General features: G+C 35.2%; 1 protein-coding gene across 1 annotated transcript; it reads right to left on the bottom strand.

Moving 5' to 3' along the window:
- Positions 1–5,746: 5,746 nt before the first annotated feature.
- Positions 5,747–7,295, bottom strand: LOC149577971 (F-box only protein 6-like). Its single transcript, XM_089795130.1, has one exon. It carries the CDS (start codon positions 7,242–7,244, stop codon positions 6,519–6,521), a length of 726 nt encoding a protein of 241 aa, XP_089651256.1. The 5' UTR covers positions 7,245–7,295; the 3' UTR covers positions 5,747–6,518.
- Positions 7,296–27,202: the final 19,907 nt, after the last annotated feature.

Below are 27,202 nucleotides of genomic sequence, written 5' to 3' on the forward strand. Positions count from 1 at the left end.
ACGTAGATATATAACTAATATATAAGCTTGTGATCACAATTGACAGTGCGAAATGGGGTGAAGAGGAAACACGTATAGATGGGAAGCGCAACCTTATGGGAAAGTGGGATCTTTGGCTACTCATTCCCACCTTTTTGTTACCGTGTTAAACGCCAGTACTCTCAGACTAAGATGACTTATTATTGTGAGGAATATAAATCAACTTCAAAAAAATCACAACACTAAACCTAAAAAATTTCTCGGTACAAACTATTGCCGAGTGCCAGTTTTGCTCGGCACATGAAGGTGTCGAGTGGCAATTTGCTCGGCACTTGAAGGTGCCGAGTGAGCTCAGCACAAAAAAGAAAATGCTTAGCAACAATGGAAATGCTCAGTGCCAATGGATGCTGAGTGAGCTCTGCTCCAACTAAAATTTATAACTTAGAAAATATTAACAACAGAAGAGGATGTCGAGTGTTCTATTTCAAACTAAAAAAATTATAACTTAGGAAATTCCAACATCAATGCTTTCACCACTAAAACCAGATAGCCAAAACTTTAAGCTTCCAAAAAAAACTTGTCAAATACAATGAATAAAGGAAGAGCAATAGATTCAAGTATGCCTATTTTCTTTACTATTCAACTGAGATTTAAACTATTACAAAATTTAGGAGCATTCGGCTTCAACCATAAAACCCTAAAATAATCCTAAATTGGTAAAACTTCAAACTTCAATAAACTTTAAACTTGCAACACTAATGGTTGCATATAATGGCACCTAGAGCAATCACTGCTTCAATAGGTTGAATCCAACATTGACAAACTTACAGAGTGAACAAGGGAAACATGTGCAACTGCAAGCACAAACTTCTTTCCTTCTTCCTTCTCTGCTCTGCTTTGCAACTTTTCTTTGATCTACTTGATCACACACTCTCTGAATAATCAATCTCAAAACATTCCTTTTTGTCATATTTTCCCCCTTAACATCCAAATTCAAAATCTCACCTACCAAAAATAAATGCTAGTCGTTCATGGAATGCACAGACAGGGTAGATGGGCGTGGGGCTTTGTCTTGAGACCCACAAACAAAGATCATTGCTGATCCAAATCAGCTACACCAAGACACTCTCTTAGGTGTACAAAAGTTCCAATGCCTAATGGCTTTGTGAAAATGTCTGCTAGCTACTGCTCAGACTTGCAAAATTTCATTTTGATATCCCCATTCTCCACCAACTCTCTGATGAAGTGATATCTAATCTCTATATGCTTACTTCTCCCATGGAAGACTGGATTCTTAGACAATGCAATTGATGAGATGTTTTCACAATAAATTGTGGTTCCATCCTCTTTCCTTTCATTCAAATCTATCAAGATCCTCCTTAGCCAAATTGCTTGACATGTTGTTGCATTTGCTGCTATGTATTCAGCCTTCACTGTAGATTGAGCAACAATAGGTTGCTTCTTGGATGCCTATGAAATTGCACCCAATCTCATATGAAATATGTATCCGGAAGTGCTCTTCCTATCACCTAAACTTCTAGCCCAATCACTATTAGTATAACCTACCAACTTGAATTCATTTGATGTAGTATACAAAATTCCAAATTCCTTGGTACCTTTCACATACCTTAGGATCCTCTTTCCTGCTTGCCAATGGAAATCATTTGGTGTTTCCATAAATTTAGAAATCAGACTAACTACATGCATTAGGTCTGGCCGAGTCGTAGTCAAATACATTAAACTTCCAACCATACTCTTGTATAATATTGGATCCACTCTCTTGCTAGAGTCTTCCTTGCTCAACTTTAAACCTATTGCTATTGGTGTGGGGGCTAGATTACTGTTCTGCAATTTAAATCTCTCCAAGATCTACCCTGCATATTTTTCTTGAGAGATAAAGATGCCATCATGCATTTTTTTTACTTCTATGCTTAGAAAATATTTCAAGAGACTTAGATCTATCATTTCAAATTCATTTTTCATGGCCTCTTTAAACTCACCAATTAGAGCTTTATCATTTCTAGTAAAAATTAAGTCATCTACATACAAGACAACAATCAATACATTACCATCTGCTACCTTGATGTAAAGAGTGGGCTCACCATTGCTTTTGCCAAAGCCATTGCTCATCAAATATGAGTTAATCCTACTATACCATGCCCTTGGAGCTTGCTTGAGCCCATAAAGAGCTCTCTTCAATCTATATACTTTGTTCTCTTCACCTACAACTTCATAACCAGGTGGCTGCTCCACATATACTTCTTCTTTCAATACACCATTTAGGAAGACGGATTTCACATCTATTTGGAATACCTTCCATTTTTGTTGAGCTGCAATTGCTATGACAGCATGCATGGTTTCCATTCTTTCAACCGGGGCATATGTCTCATCATAATCTCTTCCATACTATTGTGTGTAACCTTTGACTACCAGCCTTACCTTATGCCTATCAATTTTTCTTTCAGCATTGCATTTGGTCTTATAGACCCATTTCACTCCAATCACTTACTTCTTGGGAGGAAATTCAGTTAGCTCCCATGTCTCATTCATTTCTATAGCATCTATCTCCTCATCCATGGCTTTACACCATTTCTTCTCTTTGATTGCTTCTTCAAAATATATTGGATCACTATGAGAAAATAATGCAAAATTAACACTCTCATCATAATCTTCATACCTTTCATCTTGGTATAACTCCCTAAGACTCTTAGTCTTTCTTGGTAATAAGGAGGAGAGTGTGGGATTAGAATCTTCACTGTTGCTGCATTGCCAACTAGCTCGGTCTTCACTCGTACTCGACACTGACACTCGGTCATGCCTAGAGGAGCTCGACAATGATTGAACCTGTTTTCCTTTTCTTCTATTTGCTCATTCTTCTTGATGTTCATCAATATCTTTTTCACTCATAATTGACACTTTACTTGAAGTGCTCGATGACTCATCAGTTGGGCCATACCAAGACTGATTTTCAAAAAATTCCACATCTCTTGAGAGAATCATCTTGTTGTTCAATGGATCATACAATCTGTATGCCTTAGATTCTGGGTTGGACCCTGTGAAAATACATTTCACACCTTTGTCATCCAATTTTTGCCTTTTCTCTTTAGGCACATGTGCATATGCAATACATCCAAACACCTTTAGATGTCCAACTGTCCATCTTCTTCATGACCATGTTTCCATTGAAATTATGTCACGGACTGCCTTTGTAGGACACTTATTGATTAGGTAAACTGTTGTTTCCACAGCCTCTCCCTAAAATTCAGTAGGGAGACCTTTCTCTTTCATCACGCTCCTTACCATTTCAACAATAGTCATGTTGTTTCTTTCAGCCACTCCATTCTATTGTGGTGTATAGCTAGCTGTGAGCTCTTTCTTTATGCCATGTTTCTTGCAAAAATTTACAAAAGAATTGGATGTATACTCCCCTCCTCTATCTGATCTTAGGACCTTGATATAATGTCCACATTCTCTTTCAGCCTAGGCTTTAAATTCTACAAATTTATCAAATGCTTCAGATTTGTTCTTTAAGAAATACACCCATGTCCTACGACTGAAATCATCTATAAATGTCATAAAATAAGTACTCCCCCCAATGGAAGTAACTTGCATAGGACCGACTAGGTCAGTATGCACTAATTCTAATGGATATCTAGCCCTCCTATAATTTTTTGAATTAAAGAGAAGCCTATGTTGCTTACCCAAAATACAAGCCTCACACTTGTCACATGAATTTCTTATACATGGCAAACCATCTACCATTCTTTTATTTGATAACAAATTTAAACCAGCATAGCCAAGATGGCCATACCTAAGGTGCCATAGCCGTGAGGGGTCTTCAATCACACTCCTTAGAGTTGATTGTGTGGGAGGTGCAACACCAACTTGAGATGATAAACATGTCTCTATCCTCAAACGAAACATTATGTTCTTTGTCATTTAAACTATTGCAAGTAAGTTCTTACTCCCATCCTTTTCTTGAATGGCACACCTGTTGTTCTCCATCAACACTTTGTATCCATTTTGAATGAGCTGACCAATGCTCATCAAATTGTGCTTCATACCAGGGGCAAAATACACATTTTGTATTTCCTTCTTCTTACCTTTCTTGGTGCGGACCATAATAGATTCTTTGCCAACAATTGGTAGGGTTCCATTGTTACCCATCTTAATTTCTGATTTGAAACTCTTGTGAATGAATGAAAACAATGTTTCATTACCACTCATGTGGTTGCTACATCCACTATCAAGGTACCAAACCTCGGGGCTTCCTTCTTCACCAACATTACACATAATGAAAGCAATGTCATTGTTTCCACTTCCCATGTTCACATCAGCCACATTTGCTTTTCCTGACTGATCATTTTGCTTCTTCCAGCATTCATTTGCATAATGCCCATATTTATAACAGTAGTAGCATTCTACATTACTCCTATTTGAATTGTAGTTTTTCTTACCTCCTCTTGAGGTATTTTGTGAGCTACTTGCTCCATCTGCTCTTCTTGAGCTTTCTACTGCAGCATTCCTTTGTCCTCTATTACCTCAGCCTCTGCCTCTAGAGTTTCTACCTAAGCCATTTTTTCCTCTCCCCCTTCCTTTTGGATTTGATTGAGCCTTGAATGCTTGCTCTTGGGAAGAAGAAGATACAAGTCTATTGATCATATGCTCATGGGTTTGAAGTGTACCCATTAACTCATCCATTGTCAAAACAGTGAGGTCTTTTGCCTCTTCTATGGTCATGACCAAATTGTCATATTTATGAGGTAAACTTCTCCATATCATTTCCACTATCCTCTACTCTTGATAGTCTTCTCCATTTGACTTCAATTGGTTAATCACATTGGAGGTCCTTGAACTAAAGTCTGCAACTGATTCATTTTCCTTCATCTGAAGGTTCGCAAACTCCCTCATTATGTTCTGTAGCTTTACAGTACAAACTTTATCAGTCCCCTTGAAGTTTGTCTCAAGGATATCCCATGCTTCTTTTGCATAATTTTTTGCTAAAATCTCAGGGAATATTGTCTCTATCATTATTGCTTCAATCAAACTTAATGTCTTAGCATCCTTCCTCCTTGACTCCTTCAACTAAGTCTTTTGATTATTGGTGAGTGCAGCATACTATGTTGGGTTTGTCAGATCATTGAACCCATTAATTAAAAACTCACATAAATCATTTGCAACCATAATGGTTTTCATCTTCTTTGCCCATGTATCATAATTTTGTCCATTGAAGGGTGGTGGCTACTGCCATATTTTTCCTATATCTACTACCATGTCAAATATCCCAAGAAAACAAATGCCCTAACTCACTGTGGATGTGGGGCCTCAAAGCTCTGATACCATGTGAGGAATACAAATCAACTTCAAAAAACTCACAACCCTAAACTTAAAATTTTTCTCGGCACAAACTATTGCCGAGTGCCAATTTTTCTCGGCACATGAAGGTGCCGAGTGGCAATTTTCTCGACACTTGAAGGTGTTGAGTGACAGGGAACAAGTGCCGAGTGAGCTCAGTACACAAAAGAAAATGCTCAACAACAATGGAAATGCTCGGCACCAATGGATGCCAAGTGAGCTCGGTTCCAACTAAAATTTATAACTTAGAAAATATTAACAATAGAAGAGGATGCCGAGTGTTCTGTTTCAAATTGAAAAAATTATAACTTAGGAAATTCCAATGTCAATGCTTTCACCATTAAAACTAGAGAGCCAAAACTTTAAGCCTCCAAACAAAACTTGTCAAATGCAATGGACAAAAGAAAAGCAATGGATTCAAGTATTCCTGTTTGCTTTACTATTCAACTGAGATTTAAACTATTACAAAATCTGGGAGCATTCAGCTTCAACCAGAAAACTCTAAAATAACCCTAAACTGGTAAAACTTCAAACTTCAATAAACTTTAAACTTGCAACACTAATGGCTGCATACAATGGTGCCTGGAGCAATCACTGCTTCAACAAGTCAAATCCAATATTGACAAATTTACATAGTGAACAGGGGAAACATGTGCAACTGTGGGCACAAACTTTTTTCCTTCTTCTTTCTGTGCTCTGCTCTGCAACTTCTCTCTGATCTGCTTGATCACACATACTCTGAATAATCAATCTCAAAACATTCATTTTTGTCATATTTTCCCCCTCAAAGTCCAAATTCAAAATCTTACCTACCAAAAATAAATGCCAGCCGTTCATGGAACGCACAAACAGAGTAGATGGGTGTGGGGCTCAAGGACAACCTGCTAGCTCTTCAACGTTTAATTTGTCCAACAATTATGCACACGCACTCACCCACCCCACAACATATCTATCTCTGCCTCATATTGTACTCACAAGAAGCCATTAATTCTACTTCCATATCTTCACCCATTTCTTCCAATAACACCCATTTATGTAACCCCTCTTCTTTCTTTGATTCGCTCTTCTTTTTCACGAGTTGCCATATCTCGACTTTACTGTATTTACCACTCTCTCTCCTCTTCCTCATAATTACCATTAACAAAACTCCTCTGCATCCCACAAGGCAAGGCGAGGACACGTCATTACAACTTACAGGCATTTCTGCTTCCAACTCTTCCCACACATCTCTTCTCATCGAAAGTAACAACGCCACAAGGCATCTCTACAATGCAATAAAATAGATTGTTTACCCAGACCCCTGCATCCACCCCAAATTTGGCTTCAGCCATTGTTTCCCCTGACATTCTCCAAATTTGAGTCTTGGAATCATATAATTCTGTCAGCAATCCTCCAAAATTGTTCACAGCGCGGTCCTCCTCTCCCACTACCATGATCTTGTACGTCCCCTCTTTGACAAGATTCAAGCTCACTTTGTGTATGAACCGAATCTTATTCATGGGCAGCAGATTTTTCACTAACTTTCTGACGGGATCACAAATGCTCAACGCCCTGCAATCTGCCACTAAATTCCCCAGACAAACCAAATTCCCGCTAGCGCTAACGATACTCTGTCTGTGGAAAGGAGGATTCCGAATCTTGTGCCACCGTTTTAGTGAAAAGTCGAAGGCGCATGAAAACATCCCAGACGTGCAGAGGAGGAGCCACGTATTCCCCTGTTCGACTGCGGATCTTCTCGTGTAATAACTATTTGAGGCTAAACATTGCCTCCATTCTTTGCACACGCTTTTGAACTGCATAGCGCTTGCCAAGGGTAAGAAAAGCAATACCATTTCTAGGACATGTTTGGGAAGATCTTGCCACAGATCAGAATCCATATTTACTAAATCTTCAGGTGCCTCATCATGCATTCTTGTTATGATTCATTCAGTGGACTCCGTATGGCTGCGTGCGGAAGAAGACCATAGAGTTTGGATTTGATTTTGCTACGGATTCCGTTTATGTGGTGAATATTTCAATTTTCTACCTTGGGGAGTGCGACAGCTAATAAGAAATAGGAAAGGCCAGAAGAAACACGCAAACTCTATTTTTATTTAAACGTGTTGTGAAGGGATATGCGTTTCAAATATTTGCGTTAACTACTAACAATTCCAATGTTGTTGTTTGTTTAAAATATAATTATTTATTTAACAATGAGAGCTGGATGGCGGCGGCCCGGGGTAGTTTGTCGTGTACACAGAAATTATTTATGCGCGAGTTTTTTCAAGCTTTTCCATGGCGACTTCAAGTAAAAGATTCCGATTCCATGGAAAAGATGAACTACAGTGAGAAATCTTACATCTAATTTTTTTCAATTAATCGAACGAAATTGTAGTTTTCTATTCAGTACTAGTTAATAAGTGAAGTCTCAATCAAAAATCAAATCTTTCTTTTTGTAATTAAATAATAATAATAATAAGCACGTGGATAGATAATATACTCGATTTTAATGCAAGTCCAATGTATATGTAGCTCTCTTATAATGAGAATAAAATGGAATAGCCATTTGTATTGATATGCAACTTGAAATTTCTGTGACAACAATATATATGTCAAACTTCTAAATATTCAATTTCTAAGGAGTTGTCTAAATATCTTAAGTGTTGTGTTCACTTTATTCTGTATAGGTCATTTTCAATATTGTAGAGTTTAATAGTTAAACTTTGATTTTGATCTAAAATATAAAATAAATATTTATCTTTTTTTTTGGTGCAAATTGAATGTAAAATTGCTATTGGTTGTTTGATTGTTGAAATCAATAGTATTTAGAAATTTAAAAATAAATGGAATTAAATGTAGAATCATTAATCTCTCTCCCTCTTGAGATATATCATTTACTTATCATATATTATAAATAAATTTATAAAAACTATTAATATGAATAATAAATGATTAAAATAAATTGCTTAACAAAATTTATATGGACAAAAATTAAACTCACACAAGGATAAGTTCACAAACATTAAAATATCTAAATCTATGAACTTCACTTAGGATAGATAAGTCTTGTGTGGAATATAAACAAAGAAGTGACATTTCTAAAACATATACTTATAGAACCTAAAATTTCAATGAAAACAAGCATTCTTCACTCATAAAATTAAATACATTTATTTTTAAATCTCAACATACAATTTTTATGTACAATAATTTACAATCTTATTTATAAAAAAATATTTATATTTATATATTAGTTTTAAAACTATGTATAGCTCTTTAATAAGAATTAAATTAAGAGTCCACTATTAAGAAATCAGAATTTAACTCAAACCTTATTTGACATTAAAAAAATCAGCAATTTATTGCTGAACCCAACCATAAAAAAAACAAATTTTGTTGTAATTTTAGTACAAGGTGAACTAATCCTCATAATATAATGCACTTAATAGAAAAACACCAAGAACATGTGCATATATGTTGCCCCATAACCACTGGGTACCTGGATATCTCCCCACTCATCCTTGAATGCCTTTTTCAGTATTTCAACTTCAATCGTTATTTGGGCAGTTCACCAATCTCAATCATTAACCATTTTGTCGAAGTCCTATACCCAATGCTAGTTTGGAAAATAATATAATGCTTAGTCCTAACTTTTACTCTCCCATAAACCCTCTGTCATTTTTATCAGATTTCATGTCATTCATAATTTCCCTCCTTTTTATTTTGTTAAAAGGTAAAAAGGAAAGTCTCGCAAGTCTTGATTTTTTATCTTTTTAAGATTTTATGCAAATATATATGTGACTAGGCTTGAGGATATTCATATCTAAATGATTATAATGTTTATGGTGTAAAATAGACGTGTCTATAGAAATTCATTGGGTTTGTTAGTACACCTTAGAGTCTTCAGGTTAAAGACATATTAGTTGTTTCATTCATTGAATATATTCTAAGAGGGAGTTGTACCTTTTAATTAAGAGGAAAGCTATCAATCTAATGAAAGCCTTTCCAATTGTTGGTGAGCTTTGTTCTTCATTTTGGGAGATTTAAGTCAATTCTTCCAATCACTTTTCAAAAGACAAATTTGTTTACCAAGAGATTTTTTGGCAACTTTATTGGGGAAAGAAATTGAAGAATCCAACATTTTCTTTTCTTAGAAATATGAAGGTGCCTCCCCAAGGATGGATGTTGGCGATTCTATTGAAGACAAAAGTTGAGAGGCATTTCTTGCATATCCGAAAGTTATAAAAGATTGGATTCTAGCAAGAAGTGAAGATATCATCGATGTTTTTATCTTTATTCCACCATTTAGAAACAATCCAATTAGATAAATTATAGAAGATGTGAGATAGAAAGTGAGATTGTTGAAATCTTTTTACGACATCATCTTCATCAAAAGAAAAACATGATGTGAAAGAACAATCGTCGAACAAGAAGGATCACAGTGATGTTGAAGAACTTAAAATTTTGAATAGCAAGATTGTGTTGCAACCTTCCTTCACCCCAAAAGTGGAATCTCTTAGTTCTAGATGTATAGAATGTCATCTTGATCTAATGATGATGTAGATTTTCATATTAGTATGCAGCCATAGTGTAAGATTTTTGGTTTCATTGAAAATATAAATGAGACAAATTCTTTACATTTTAAAATATGCTATCAACCAACTAAAATATCTTCTCATTTTGATAACAAAATAATATCATGTTCCTCTACTCGTGATGACAACAAGATAACATATGGATTCAATGCAGAATTATCTATTTCTGAAAATCTAGTTCATAATTAGAACCATGAGGTAGAATAGGAAGAAAACCATGCAAATGAGATACCATAGTGCCAAGAGAGGTTAGTCATATGAGAAAACACTCTCTTCAATGAGGAAGAAATCATGTGTCAATTCCTATTAGCTATCAAAGAGGGTAGCCCCGATATAACAAATCTAGATTACAAAGATGAGGTTGAACATTATGATGTTTTTAAAATGACAAGATGGGTGGAATGTTAGACATGTGTAATGATGATTTTCTTCTACTAGGGACAAAGTAAGTATTCTTGTAAAAGAAAATCTCATGCCAAATGTGATGTCTTCCTTTGTTGAAATCTGTCATAATGCTAAAAGTTGCATGAAAATTGATGATCTTGCTAACATCAATTGCGAAGATTTTTTAATCTTTCTTGAAGAGATTTCTAGGCATATTTTGTTTTAACTATAAGTTGGCAATTATGTGAGAAATGATATGAAAAGGATCTAGGAGAAATAATAAGTCTACGATGAGTCTTGGCTCTTTGGGAAAGACTATTTTGTCCCCAACTTGTTGCACACTATGAGTTTGACATTCAACACTAAGGAAGTATGTAAAGAGAATTGGTCTTGGGCCATTTCGGTCACATACAACCTTCTAAAAGGAAGGGCTCATACTTCTCCTTGCCAGTTAATAGTCATGTGTGAGTCATCTTCCCTTTTCTTCTTAAGGTGGGATCTTCCTACCTATGTACATTTTGTTTTGATTTTTTAGTGTGCATATTTTAGTTTGTTGGTTTTGTGGTGTTGGTAGGGTGAATGCACCAAGTTGTGGTGCCAAAACCATGACACCTTATTATTTTTAAAAAATTTCCTATAGTGCACATGTGTACTATGGCCTAGGGTCCATAAGCCTTAGGCTTGTGGAGCCAAAGAGCATGCACATAGTATGTGGATTCACATAGTGCGTGCACGCTATAGTACATATGCACTATGTGAAATGTGATAAAATGCCTGCAAACCCGCAACCCATATCATTTTCTCCCATTTCTTTTGTTGGTTTCCTTCTCTACCTCCAACAATGCACACCCATTTTGTAGAAGGTGAAAGACTTGCTCGCTCTCCTCCTAAAAATGACTCCTTGTAGCTAAAGATCAAGATCGGGTTCATCAATTATGTCTTCTAACCTTGTTTTTTCATTATTTTGTATGTTTTAGCATTGTTTTGTTTTGTTTTTTTTTAAATTCTTCAAGTTTGTTTAGTTTTTAAAAATGCAATTGGTTTCTTATCAGGAAATATGAATAATCAACCACCAAATCCCCAACCTGATCAACAAAATCCTCCACAAAATCAAAATGAAAATCCTCCACAAGATCAAAATGAAAACCCTCGTGAGGAAGAGCAAGAACTTTCGCAACCTCCACCAATTGAAAGACCTCCTCTTGAAACCCAAGATGATATAATTAATGAAATAGAAAGAGGGAAAACTCAATTAGAAGATATCATTGGTAGGTTAAAAGCTTGTGGGAAAACTAATACTATGAAAGCATAATTGGCATCCTCTCTTGAGTCCGTTATGAGCTAGGTAGCTTCTATTAGTGGTCAGTTGGATATTTGGCATGTTAAGAGAGAACAACAAAGAAGATATTATGCAAACAAATTATCCTATGAATATGTAAACTAGGACATAAGAAAAGATGACATATGTGCATTGTTTAAAAAGCCAACATAAGAGGAAATTGTTAAAACTACAATTAAAAGGTTCCCCATCCACTGGTGCATCTATCATGATTTTAGAAATAAATGTTGGGACAGATGGTGGATAATCTTTCATGCCCCTCCTTGTAATAATCATGAGGTTCAAATATATTTCTTAAGGAAATTGTATTATGAATTTTTTCTTAGAGAGATCTCCAATTATTTTGACATGTTAGATTCTTAGGGTAGAGGTGGGGGTCATCATTTGAGAGGTTGGGGGCACATTGTGACCCTAATGTAGTTAGGGCGCCTATTGTCAAGCTAGATGGTGAACATGTCATTATTCCTTCAGTTGTTAAGGAACATGTAGAGAGTGGTACTGTAGGGACTATTAATGCTTTGGCACCCTCATTCATTGTGTTAGTCCATTAGTTGAGGAGGGCCCTTCTTTATTTCGTGGTCACATGTGCACATCGTGTGGATCCTTATGCATGTTTGGTAGTCACGTTGGAGACATTGTGAATGATGGGCTAGTCACTGATGAATCCCTGAGTGAGACATTTGGCATTGACACACAAGTAAATTACAATTATAATAATCTAATTTGATCACATTTTTAATGTATAATGAATGAGTAATAAATTACCATATCTTAACATTGTTCAAAATTTAGGGTAAGAATGTTGATTGCCCTAGTATAGATTCCCTAGCCCCTTTTTATGTCTCATCGATGAGTTGAAAAGTATGTATCAATCTAATAATTTCAATTAATACAAATATCTATTAAGTAATCATATAAAGGATTGACAATTTTTTTTTGTCCATATGCATTAGTTCTCTACTAGACCATCAACATTCACACGGGACTCTAAGCCTAGGCATGATATGAGCTTCATAGAGGTACATTTGTTCATGTTAATTTAATTCATTTGATTATATTATATTCTATAAAGAATATGAAAATTTTAATATATGATTTGTCATTGTTGACATTAGAGACTCCTCCTCATCTTCGCTAGACCATTGATCATGGAGTTGCTATCGTGATGGCTAGTTTAGAGCCATTGACTGAGGTATGAAAGAGTTTTCATGGTTTTAATTATTATTTATAATAATTAGAATTGAAATTTTAACTGGTATTTATAAGTATGATCGAGTGATTATTTTGATTGAATTGTTGTAGAGCCTTGTTACTTTCGATTTTCTGCGAGCCTTTGAGGTGGATGTACAGAGTGACTATTTGATGGAGGTAAGAAAATAATTAATTTTGTGTCAACATATATTTGATTTCAATTTATAATAATTATTGATTTATTTATACTTTGTTTGTAGTAGCTCCAATTAGAGAGGAGCTTAAATAAGAGGACAAGTTAGTGTGTGAGGAAAGCCCCATCATCTCCATCATCTTCCTCCACACAATGACCGAAGATCTATAGGGATTTTTTTCCTTCCTCTCATGGGAAGAAGAAGATATAGGGATGGACACATGTAAAGGTATTAGTGGACATATATGTTAGATTTTGTGTTAGTGGACATATTCGAGATAAATTTGATGTATACATGATATTGTATATTTGATGTATGACATATATTTGATGCAAGACATTATTAGACTTACAATTTTGATGCGTCAATTTGTTCATGTATAACATTATTGATTATCATAGTATATATCTTATTTTTTTTGTTTACATTTTAAGTATTTCATGTATTTCATTTCAATGTAATTTGCATCCAAAATAAGGGTAGGAATCATTATAATAAGCTTTGATAGAATCTTTTGAGATGTGAATAAGGTTGTGATACTATTTTGTAATTAGATTGTACAAGTTATGAATACTGTTTATTATGATTAACCTATTTGGAGTTTTTTTTGGAATGAAAATAGTGAAACTTGAATTCTTATTACTATTATACAATTAACATTGAAATTTGAATCTTGAGTTGGCTGCATTATGTAAATGTCTAAGCTTGAATCTTAGTGTCATTATAAACATGTCAAGAGTTTATATATTCTTTATCTTCACAATATGAGAAGACTTTAAATAAAGTAATTTAATTTATTTATGTAATTTGATATCAAGATTTTTTTCTTATCCATCTCTTTGAGAGCTTCATTCATTGAAACACATTATATATGCTCTTCTTATGATTCCTATAGCTATAGATGTTGCATCTTTTCTTGTATATCTTTTGTGTGTCATTATTCACTATGCATTGACTACACTGTCTTTTTTATTCTTCTAAGAATTGACACACAATCTTAGGGTCAATTCTATCTGGCATGGCCAAAAATGTTTGAGTGATCAATGGGGTGGGAAGAGATTCGAACTAGAGTTTACTCGATCACTTGAAGCTAATAGAGTAGACATCTTGTACCCATGACAAAGGGTTAGAGAGATTCACCATTTGGCAAATTTGTACTCGCCAATGCTACAAGTTTCATCATCACCCAAGATGGGACAACAAAATTAAATCTCCAAAAGTGATAGAGGTTATTGTAGGTATCAACAACGTGATCTCATAGAACCCAAAATTTCATCCATACCTCACATAATCTCTAAGATGTACCACATCAAAGATTGTTGTCCTATGGCATTTAGTGACTCTTTGGTTCAATTCCATTCAGCATGCCTGAGAACATTTGAGTGGTCAATGAGATGGAACAAGCTTGGGAATAGGGTTTACCCAGCCACTTAGAGCTAATTGAGTAGATAATTCAATCCCACAATGAAGGGTTAGAGAGATTCACTAGTTGGCAACATTGTATTGGCCAACACTACAAGTTCTCATATCACCTGAGATGAGACCACAAAATCAAAATGAAATTGAATCTCCAAAAAAAGAGAGGTTATTGTAGGTGTCGACAACATAATTCTATAGAACCTAACATTGTATCCATACCTCGCACAAGCTCCAAGATATGCCCCATCAAAGATCACTTCCTTATGGCATTTAATGACTCTAAGGGTCAATTCTATCCAGCATACCAGAGAATGTTCAAGCAGTCAACAAGATAAAATCAACATGCAACTAGGGTTTACTAGGCCACATAGAGCTAATAGAATAGATAGTTCAATCCCATGATGAAGGGTTGGAGAGATTCACCAGTTGGCAACTTTGTACTAGCCAACACTACAAATTTCAACATCACCTAAGATGAGGCTGCAAAATAAAAGTAGAATCAAATATCTAAAAAGAGAGAGAGGTTATTCTAGGTGTCAATAACACAATCCTATAGAACCTAAAATTGCATCCATAGCTTGCGTGATCTCCAATATATGCCTCATCAAATATCGCTACCCTATGGAATTTAGTGACTCTCGGGGTTAATTCCATTCAGAGTTCCCAAGAACGTTTGAGCAATAAATGGGATAGAACAATCTTGGGACTAGGATTTACCAAGCTAGTTGGGGCTAATGAAGTAGAGAGTTTGATCCCATAACAAACTATTATAGAGATTCACTAGTAGGTGACTTTGTACTAGCCAATACTAAAAGTTTCAACATCACTCAAGATGGGGCTGCAAAGTTAAAATGGAATTGAATCTCCAAAAAGAAAGAGAGGTTATTGTAGGTGTCAAAAACATGATCCTGTAGAACTCAACATTACATTCATACCTTGCATGAGCTCTGAGATATGTCATGTCAAAGATCATTGCCCTATGGCATTTAGTGACTCTTAGAGTCAATTTTGACTGGCATGCTTGAGAATGTTCAAGGAGTCAACAGGATGGAATGAGATTGGGAATAGTATTTACTCAATTACTCAGAGCTAATAGAGAAGATAGTTCAATCCCACAATGAATGGTTAGAGAGATGCACTAGTTGGAAACTTTGTACTGACCAACACTACAAGTTTTAGCATCACCCAGGATGGGGCCACATGTAATCAAAATAGAATTGGATCTCCAGAGAGAGAGAGAGAGAGAGAGAGAGAGAGAGAGAGAGAGAGAGAGAGAGAGAGAGAGAGAGAGAGAGAGAGAGAGAGGTTATTGTAGGTGTTGAAAATACAATCCTGTAGAACCCAATATTTCATCCATACCTCACACAAGCTCTGAAATATGCCTTTTCAAAGATCACTGCCCTATGGCATTTAGTAACTCTTAGGATCAATTACATCTGGCTTGCTCAAGAATGTTCTAGTGGTCAATATGATGGAACAAGCTTGGGATTAGGGTTTACCTAGTCATTGAGAGCTAATGAAGTGGATAGTTTGATCCCTTGACAAACGGTTAGAGAAATTTACTAGTTGGTGACTTCATACTAGCCAACATTACAAGTTTTAGCATCACCCAAGATGGGGCCAAAAAATCAAAATGAAATCAAATCTCTAAAAAGAGACAAAGGTTATTTTAGGTGTCAAAAACATGATCCTGTAGAACCTAACATTTCATCCATACCTTGTACAAGCTCTAAGATATGCCCCATCCAAAATTGCTGCCCTATGACATTTAGCAACTCTTAGTATTGATTCTATTCAGCATGGCTGAAAATGCTTGAGTTGTTAATAACATAGAACAAGATTAGGAATAGGGTTTATCTGACCACTTAGAGCTAACAGAGTAGATAGTCGATCCCACAATGAATGATTAGAGAGATTGAACAATTGACAACTTTGTACTGACCAACACAACAAGTTTTAGCATCACTTGAGATGGGGCTCCAAAATCAAAATGGAATCAAATCTCCAAAAAGAGAGAGAGGTTATTATAGGTGTTGAAAACATGATCCTTTAGACCCCAACATTGCATCCATACCTTGTACGATCTCTGAGATATGCGACATAAAATATCATCACCCTATGCCATTTAGTGACTCCCAAGGTCAATTCCATTTGGCATGCCCAAGAATGTTCGAGTGATCAATAGGATGTAATGAGCTTGAGACAAGATTTTACTTGGTGATTTGAAGCTAGTGGAGTAGATGGTTTGATCCCATGATGAATGGTTAGAGAGATTCACTAGTTGGTAACTTTGTACTAGCCAACACTACAAGTTTCAACATCACCTAAGATGGGTCCACAAAATCAAAATGGAATCGAATCTCCAAAAAGAGAGAGAGGTTATTGTAGGTGTCAACAATACGATCTTGTAGAACCCAACATTACATTGATACCTCACATGAGCTCTAAGATATGAGATGTCAAAGATCACAACCCTATGGCATTTAGTGACTCTCAAGGTCAATTTCATTCAGCGTTCTTGAGAATGCTCGAGTGGTAAACAAGATTGAAGGAGATTGGGACTAGGGTTTACCCAACCACTTAGAACTAACAGAGAAAATAGTTTGATCCCACGATGAAGGGTTAGAGAGATTCACTAGTTGGCGACTTTGTATTGGCCAACACTACAAGTTTCAATGTCATGCAAGATGGTGCTGCAAAATCAAAATAGAATTGCATATCCAAAAAGAGAGAGGTTATTGTAGGTGTCAACAACATAATCTTGTAAAACTTGACATTGCATCCATAACTCATACAAGCTCTAAGATATGCCCCTCCAAAGATTGCTTCCCTATGGCATTTAGTGACTCTCGAGATCAATTTTGTTCAGCATGCTTGAGAATGTTCAATCAATTAATGAGATAGAACAAGCCTAGGACTAGGGTTTACCTAGCCACTCAAGGCTAATAGAGTAGTCAGTTCGATCCCACAATGAATGGTTAGAGAGACTCACTAATTGGTGACTTTGTATTGGCCAACACTACAAGTTTCAACATCACCCAAGATGGGGCCACAAAATAAAATGGAATTGAATCTCCATAGAGAGAGAGAGAGAGAGAGAGAGAGAGAGAGAGAGAGAGAGAGAGAGAGAGAGAGAGAGAGAGAGAGAGAGAGAGGTTATTGTAGGTGTTGACAACATGATTATGTAGAATGCAACAATGCATCCATATCTCACATGAGCTTCGAGATATGCCCTGTCAAAGATCCCTACCCTATGGCATTTAGTGACTCTTAGGGTCAATTCCATTCGGCATGCCCAAGAACATTTGAGCGATCAACAAATAGAAGGAGCTTGGGACTATGGTTTACCTAGGCACTCAAAGCTAATAGAGTAGATAGTTTTATCTCACGATGAAGGGTTAGAGAGATTCACTAGTTAGCAACTTTGTACTGGCCAACACTACAAGTTTTAGTATCACTTGAGATGGGGCCACAAAATCAAAATGGAATTGAATTTTCAAAAAGGGAGAGGGGTTATTGTAGGTGTAGATAACATGATCTTGTAGCACCTAACATTGTATCCATACCTAACACGAGCTTTGAGGTTTTCCTAATCAAAGACTGTTGCCCTATGGCATTTAGTGATTCTCAGGGTCAATTTCATCTAGTGTACCTGAGAATGTTCAAGAAGTCAATGAGATGGGATGAGGAAGTAATAGACTAGAAATGTGTAGTTAAAAGTGAAATATAAATTGAAGACTGAATAATCTAAAATTTCTTGATTGTAAGATTGGACCTAATTTAAGAAAAGTCAACAAAAAAATTTCAACTAGAAAATAATGGATCTAATTTAATATAAGTCAACAAATATTTCAAGTAGACAATAATATTCATATCTTTACCTTGATGATATTAATTTTTATGCACAACTTAGCTCTAAAAGGCAGTAGGAGGAAAGAGCAAAGAGAGAGAGAATAGATGAAATATAAATGTTACATCAAATGTTTTTGTAATTATATTCAATCTAAAGAACCAGCTAGATTTTCTCTACATTTTAATGTCTCAAGTATTGTCTTGTGGTCTAACTTGCAAACCTTTCAAAGAGTCTTATTATGTGGTTTTCTTCCATATTTGATCAAGTGGATAGTTGACATGACAACAAGGTTCAAATAATGAAGAGTCTTCCCCTCTGTTTGCCAATCCTTGAAAAATCACAAGTTAGGGTTCTTCATAGAATGTTGTATAAGCCATGTATCAGTTACAACCACTGTGCCTATATGGTACTCTAAACCTTCACCATTTGCAACTGAGTGATCCAATTTTTTTTTGGCCTAGACATAATGACACAAATAATAATATGTCCTTTCTTCATTATCTTTAGGTGCAATAACAACAAAAACATGGCCTATAGTGATAAATGTACATAATGTTCTCATTTATTTCAAACAAATAATTAGGTAAAAGTTATAAAGTTACATATTGAATTAAAATTTATATATGTATATATATATATATATATATATATATGTATGTATATATATATATATATATATATATACATATATATACATATACATATACACGCATATACATATACATATATACATATACATATACATATACATATATACACATACACATACACATACACATACACATACACATACACATACACATACACATACACATACACATACACATATAGGGCATATGCACCGAGTTGTGGTGCCAAAAAGGTGACATGGTTGTTTTTTTTCTTCCTAATTTCAATAGCATGTGCACACTATGGCTTGGGTGCACGCTATAGCGTGCACGCACTATTTGCGTTATCAAAAAGTTATATATGATGGGCTGCAGACCCGCAACCCATCATTTTTATGTTCATTTTTTTGCTATTCCCACAGTGAACAGCACGTACGCGGGTCAAAAACCCAAGTTTTCACCTTCATTTGCAAATATGCCTCCTCGCCAATGAAATCGAAGACAACAAGCACACCTACAACGACACCGTAAGTGATATTAACTTAACTTTGCATTGTTTAATATGTTTTTCATATTTTTTTGTAGGTTTTTTATATTGTTTTGTAGGGTTTTTACAAATTTCATTTAGATTTGTTTATTTATTTGGATTTCAATTGATTTTTTATTAGGAAATATCCATAATCAACCAAAAAATCCACATGAGCCTCAAAACCCTCAAAACCAAAACCCTCCTCAAGAAGAACAACAAATTCCACAACCCGAACCAATTGCAAGACCTCCACCAAGCACATAAGAAAATATAATTAATGAAATAGAGAGAGGCAAAATTGAATTAGAAAGTCTCATTGCTCGGTTGAAATAATTTAGACAAACCAATCCAATGAGGGCTCAATTGGCATCATCCCTCGAATCCATTAACACCCAGATAGCCTCAATTAGTGGTCAGTTAGATATTTAGCAGGTTAAGAGGGATGAACAAAAAATATTTTATGCAAATAAATTGTCATATGAAGATGTCAAAAAAAAGGAAATACCAAAAGGTAGTATATGTGCATTATTTAGAAAACCCGGTGAGCAAAATATTGTTAGAGAGGGTACTAAACGATTCCCCATCAATTGGTGCATACACGATGCTATTAGAAACAATTTTTGGGATAGATGGTGGATGGTTTTTGATGCCCCTCCTTGCAACAATCACGAGGTCCCCATGTATTTTTTGAAGAAATTATATTGTGAGTTTGTCCTTAGGGAGATCCCCAATTATTTTGATATATTAGACTCCCAGGGTAGAGGTGGGGGGTCATCATTTGAGAGGTCGGGAGCACGTCGTGACCCTAATGTAGTTAGGGTAGCTGTGGTCAAGCCACAATGCGAGCATGTGACTATTCCTTCAATTGTGAAGGAACATGTAGAGGCCAGCACTCTAGGGACCATTAATGCTTTGACGCAGACCCTCATCCATTCCACGAGCCCATTAGTTGAGGGGGGAGCCTTCTGTGTGTCGTGGTAACATGTGCACTTCATGCGGATCCCTATGCACATTTGACACTCATGCTAGAGATGGTGCGGATGATGGGCTTGTCACCAATCAGTTCCTGAACGAGACATTTGGCATTGACATTACACAGGTAAATTACAATTATAATTTACTAATTTGATCACATTTTATATGTATAGTGAATGATTAATTAATTAGCATCTATTGACATTGTTCAAAATTCAGGGTCAGAGTGCTGCTAGGCCCAGCAGGATCCTCCAGGCCCATTTTTTGTCCCTTCTACGAGTCTTGAGGTATGTATCGATTTAATCATTTTAATTAATATATATTTATTATGTAATCATATTAAGGATTGGCAAAAAAAAATTATGCATGTGCATCAGTTCTCCACAGGACCCTCAACCTTTACCACAGACTCAGAGTATAGACATCATTCAAGCTTCACACAAGTACACTGTTTCATGTTAGATGTAACGTGTATTGTATGACATGCAACTCATGATGTCAGACACACCTCCTCATCTATGACAATTTGTTGATAGTGGAGTGGCTACAGCTATGGCTAGCTCACAGCCACTGACGGAGGTATGAAAGAATTTTCTTTGTTTTAGTTATTGTTTATAATAGTTATCTCAAAATTTCTAATGTTAACCTTTGTTTATATATTACTATAGCTTTTATGGTTTTTACACAAGCAGTATGTATGTTAGGCCTACTGATACTCTTTTAATTATGGATCGAAACCTTGTTTTTGTTTTACTAAGTGGTAAGGGGTAGTTTTGTTTAATGGTTATCTACTGATAGTAAGTCAGTTTGTTGTTAAAGGGTCAACCACCTAGTTTTGGCTACTTTTAATTCAAAAAGTAAGAGTGAAGGTAGAAGTGGCAGTGAAAGAATTAGATAAAGAAGAACTAGGAGCGCATATTGAAGTTAGAAGTAGAGAAGAAGTAGGAAAATCAAATAAAGGTATGAGGACTAAGAGTAGGAGATAATGAAATTAAAAGTAAAGATATGAATAGAAGATCAGTTGTATTCCAAGTTGATTGCAACTAGGAGTAGGACCTACAAGATGGAAGTTATATGTTTTCTATAAATAATAATCAAGTTTAAAGATATAATTGGTGATTAGATATACTCACCTTGGTCTAGTAGAGTCATAAGTGCAAGAGAATTTTTGTTTTAAATTAATATTATTCATAGGCCAAAGTCAAATGCTGAACTTGATGATAGAACTAGGCATATCCTTAGGATTCAAAGAGACTATAGTTTTTGGAATAAACACCATAAACTCTCCTTCACTATTTCTTTGGGATGAATGGAACTAACATAAAAAAATTCTGCATTCTTTCATTCTCGTCCTCCTCCTCCTCTCATACAAAATAAACTTGGATAAGATAACTTACTAGACTTTTAGATTCATGGCCCTTCTCTCATTTCTTGAACAAGTTTTTGGCTTTTCACTGATCAGTTCTTGAACAAGACATTTGGCATTGACACACAGGTAAATTACAATTATAATTTACTAATTTGATCACATTTCATATGTATAGTGAATGATTAATTAATTAGCATTTATTGACATTGTTCAAAATTCAGGGTCAGAGTGTTGCTGGGCCTAGCAACGATCCTCTAGGCCCATTTTTTGTCCCTTCCACGAGTCCTGAGGTATGTATCGATTTAATCATTTTTATTAATACATACATTTATTATGTAATCATATTAAGGATTGACAAAAAAAATTATGCATGTGCATCAGTTCTCCATAGGACCCTCAACCTTTACCACAGACTCGGAGAATAGACATCATACGAGCTTCACACAGGTACAGTTGTTTCATGTTAATTTAATTCATTTGATTATATTTATTTTATGTTTCATGTTAGATTTAATGTGTATTGTATGACATGCAGCTCATGATGTTGGACACACCTCCTCATCTATGATAGTCTATTGATAGTGGAGTGGCTGCAGCTATGGCTAGCTCATAGCCACTGACGGAGGTATGAAAGAATTTTCTTCATTTTAGTTCTTGTTTATAATAGTTAATCTCAAAATTTATAATGTTAACCTTTGTTTATATATTACTATAGCTTTTATGGTTTTTACACAAGCAGTATGTATGTTAGGCCTACTGATACTCTTTTAATTATGGATCGAAACCTTGTTTTTGTTTTACTAAGTGGTAATGGGTAGTTTTGTTTAATGGTTATCTGCTAATAGTAGGTTAGTTTTTTGTTAAAGGGTCAGCCCCCTAGTTTTGGCTACTTTTAATTTAAAAACTAGGAGTGAAGGTAGAAGTGGTAGTGAAAGAATTAGATAAAGAAGAACTAGGAGCACATATTGAAGTTAGAAGTAGAGAAGAAGTAGGAAAATCAAATAAAGGTATGAGGACTAAGAGTAGGAGATAATGAAATTAAAAGTAAAGATAGGAATAGAAGATTAGTTGTATTCCAAGTTGATTGCAACTAGGAGTAGGACCTACAAGATGGAAGTTATATGTTTTCTATAAATAATAGTCAAGTTTAAAGATATAATTGGTGATTAGATATACTCACCTTGGTCTAGTAGAGTCATAAGTGCAGGAGAATTTGTGTTTTAAATTAAAGTTATTCATAGGCCAAAGTCAAATGTTGAAGTTGATAGTAGAACTAGGCATATCCTTATGATTCAAAGAAACTATAGTTTTGTGAATCAACACCATCAACTCTCCTTCACTATTTCTTTGGGATGAATGGAACTAGCATAACAAAATTCTACATTCTTTCATTCTCATCCTCCTCCTCCTCCTCTCATACAAAATAAACTTGGATAAGATAGCTTACTAGACTTTTGGATTCATGGCCCTTCTCTCTTCTTTTCACACTCTTATAGCTATGCTAGTGAGATAAATCATTGAGTATTTTCTTATCTTTTATTTTTTCTCTTTCTTTTCTCAAGTGACCACTTGAGCTTTTGTTATAGCTTTTACAACACAATGCTTGAGATTGAGACATTTTTTTGAGTGAGGTCTCTTCAACTAGTTGACTTGGAATCTTAGTAAGATTTAGGATTTTGTTGTTCTTTTATGTATCCTTGCAAATGAATGTAATAGTTAATATTCTTGGTTTGGGAGCTTCTGTCCTTCAGCTTGGTGATATTTAATCTCCTTGTAGTTTTCCCAAAATCTTTACCTCTTTCTCTTTTTTTCTTCTACTTTATTGTGTGCATGAGGTGGACACATGCTTCCAATAAAGTGGGGACTACATGTATCATTTGAAAAAGTAAGAACACTTATTTGGTATTATTTTTAGCCCCATTTTAATATACATTATGGGTTCCTATATTGATTTCACACTCTCCTTTAAACACTCATTAGACCTTCAAATTAAAATTTAAGTCCTATATTGATTCATTTTCTTTAAAAACTCAAGGTTACCCTTATCTATAAGTGTGCTTCTCTATTTCAACTTCAATCAAATAATTCCTTTCATTTATTGGACCTTATCTTACCATATATGACATGTATTTTCTCTCTAAACCCAAAAATAAGTTGTTAGATCAAATTTCACATGCTCTAAATATCTTGGACCCAAAATCAAAACTTGGGTTGGAATTGGTGGGTATAAGATGACTTTGGTGATATTTACTTGGGTACAATATATTTTTTGGTGATATGTGTATTTATAAGTGATTATATTTATTGAATTGTTGTAGGGTCTCGTCACGCTTGATCGTCCACAAGCATTTGAGGTGAACTTACAGAGTGACTATTTGTTGGTGATAAGAAAATAATTGATTTTGTGTGTACATATATTTGATTTCAACTTATAATAAATATTGATTCATATCTACTTTCTTTGTATCAGTTGGAGCTAGAGAAGAGCCTCAACAAGAGGTTGAGTGATCGTGTTAGGAGGGCCCCGTCATCTCCACTATCTCCCTCCACATGACTGCAGAGGACGTCAAGAGACTTGTTTCCTTCCCCTCGTGGGAAGGAAAAGATGTAGTTGATCTAGACATGTATATATATAGGCATCAGTGGACATATTCGATACACATTTGATGTATATGACATTCTATATTTTATATATGACATTATTCAACTTAAGACATTATTGGTTAATATATATGCTATTTTTGTTCATATACGACATATGATATGATATGTTTGTTCATGTTTGTTCATGTATGACATTAAATTAGATATGTTTGTGTATGAAATTAAATTAGATATGTGCATGTATGAAATTAAATTCAATACCTAATCTATTCAAAACTTTGATAGAATATTGCTTAACAATAAACTTTATCATTGTATAAGCATAAGTTAATCATTTGCAATATGTCATCGTCATATGATTTATGATCTTGTTCATGTTTAAAGTTTTCCTTCTCTATCATTTTTTTATCAAGTTTAATTCAATACCTAATTAGTTTGAATTTTTGATACAATAGTAGAGAAAAGATGGATTATTTGCAAAAAAAAGTCATTTTAAAAATCATAAATGTAACATAATAAATAATAGTTTTATGTGTTTTCATACATTAACAATTGTAACATAATCACCAGTTGATTGGAATGTGTTGTTATTATTCTATAGTAACTAGATTAAGGTAAAAATAAAAGTTTAATAAATAGTTGTGATGTATAAGAAAGAGAGATATCTCACATGAGAGGGGGACGAATCTAAGATGACACATAAGATACTTGTAAGAGGGAGATATACTTGTTAACAAATTTACAATGCATGTTATGGAAAATCATAGAGCATCTTTAAAAGGAAATAAAAGAGTATGACAATTGGAAGGAACATTTTGTTTTGTAGACTCGTATTCAAATATGGGTGTTGATTTTCTAATGAAGTATTCAAGCACTACAATTTGGTAGTTTTGGCTCATGTCATCCTTGTATCTCACTCTATCTTGTATCTCACTCTCTCTTATTCCCCCTCCCCCCTCTTCGTATTTCTATTTTTTCCATATCTATGTAGCCATCTATTCTCTTCATCTCCCCCTCACTAATGTAGAGATGTTGAGCAAGAAGTGAGGTTTAAGCACTTTCTTGTTCCTAATCTACCAAACTAAACTTGTGGCCTTCCTAATAGCTCACTCCTTTAGGATACCATTTTTTGTGAACTCCTCCAAGGTGAGTATTTCTCCAATCAAGATCTTGCACCTTTTTGTTTTAGGGACACTAGCCCTATTCCAAGCCAATAACTATAACTCTTCACCAATGGCTTCACCAACCCCAAGTTTCTATTGGGAAACCTTCCTTATGTTGAACTAATTGAGAATCAACTCTTGGTTTAACCCTCCAATTGTCATACAGTACAAAATGTTGACTATCATAGAATTCCTTGTAGTTCTCCTAATCTGATTTTCTAGACTTAAATTCCTCTTAGGTTGAAATCTGATTATTCTATGGGTAGATTTAGACCCCCTTTGGAAATTTATTCAAGACTCCAAAGCCTAGATTCCCAATTCCATTCCTGTAGCACCTAACCCATGTAAAGTACATAGACCTAATAAGGTCACACTAGGTTTGGTTTTCAAAGTAATTACTAGATAATTGGTGCATGGCCTTAGACCTCCTCTATTCACCAATATTTATCATCTTCAAGTTATGATGAAACACAATAATGTTTCCACTTTTTTTCTATTATATATTCCCCCTTATGAAAATACTCATAGAACTAATAAACCATTCATCTCCTCCTTGCAAAACTTCTCTACTTCATGTCTTTGCTTGACTCATATCTTAACTATAACACTTCTCTCCCTAAGTAGCATTCGCCAATAGTTCATTTATCCCCCTTTGACTCATATCTTCTATTTTTACATCACTACCTTTGATATAAGTCCATTCAATATTTTATCTTCATTAACAATTTATCAATATTTTAAATTTCCAATGTTGTTAACTAAATTTCCCCTTTTCTTAACATTTTTAAAGTTAGTCAATATTGATTATCCATTGTCACATAGGAATAGGACAAGGTTAGGGATAGGGTTTACTCGGCCACCCAAAGCTAATGGAGCAAACAATTCGATCCCACGATGAAAGGTGAGAGAGATTTGGTAGTTGGCAACTTTGTACTAGCCAACACTACAAGTTTCAGCATCACCCGAGATGGCATTGTAAAATGAAAATGGAACGTGATCTCCAAAAAGTGAGAGAGGTTATTGTAGGTCTCTGCAACATGGTCCTGTAGGAACTAGAATTGCATCTATACCTCCCACGAGCTTCGAGATATGCCCCGTCAAAGATCCCAGCCCTATGGGATTTAGTGACCCTTGGGGACATTCCGATTCAGCATACCTGAGAATGTTCAAGCATTGAAGGGGATAGGATGAGGTTGAGGATAGGGTTTATCTGACCACTTGGAGCTAACAAAGTAGACAGTTTGATCCCACAACAAAAGGTGAGAGAGATTTGGTAGTTTGCAACTTTGTACTAGCCAACACTGCAAGTTTTAGCATCACCCGAGATGGCATTGTAAAATGAAAACAGAATGTGATCTTCAAAAAGTGAGAGAGGTTATTGTAGGCCTTTGCAACATGGTCTTGTAGGAACTAGAATTGCATCCATACCTCACACGAGCTCTGAGATATGCCCCATCAAAGATCGCATCCCTATGGGATTTAGTGACCCTTGGGGACATTTTGGTTTGGCATGCTCGAGAATGTTTGAGCATTGAACGGGACAAGACAAGGTTGAGGATAGGGTTTACCCGGCCACCCAAAGCTAACAGAGTAGACAGATTGATCCCACGATGAAAGGTGAGAGAGATTTGGCAGTTTGCAACTTTCTACTAGCCAACACTGCAAG

This window comes from Cupressus sempervirens, chromosome 1, assembly GCF_028749045.1.
Source record: "Cupressus sempervirens isolate cs-2001-9-10 chromosome 1, ASM2874904v1, whole genome shotgun sequence".
In the NCBI taxonomy this organism is placed as follows: domain Eukaryota; kingdom Viridiplantae; phylum Streptophyta; class Pinopsida; order Cupressales; family Cupressaceae; genus Cupressus; species Cupressus sempervirens.

Coding starts and splice junctions, on each gene's coding strand:
- LOC149577971 (XM_089795130.1), bottom strand. CDS start 7,244: ATGCATGATGAGGCACCTGAAGATTTAGTAAATATGGATTCTGATCTG.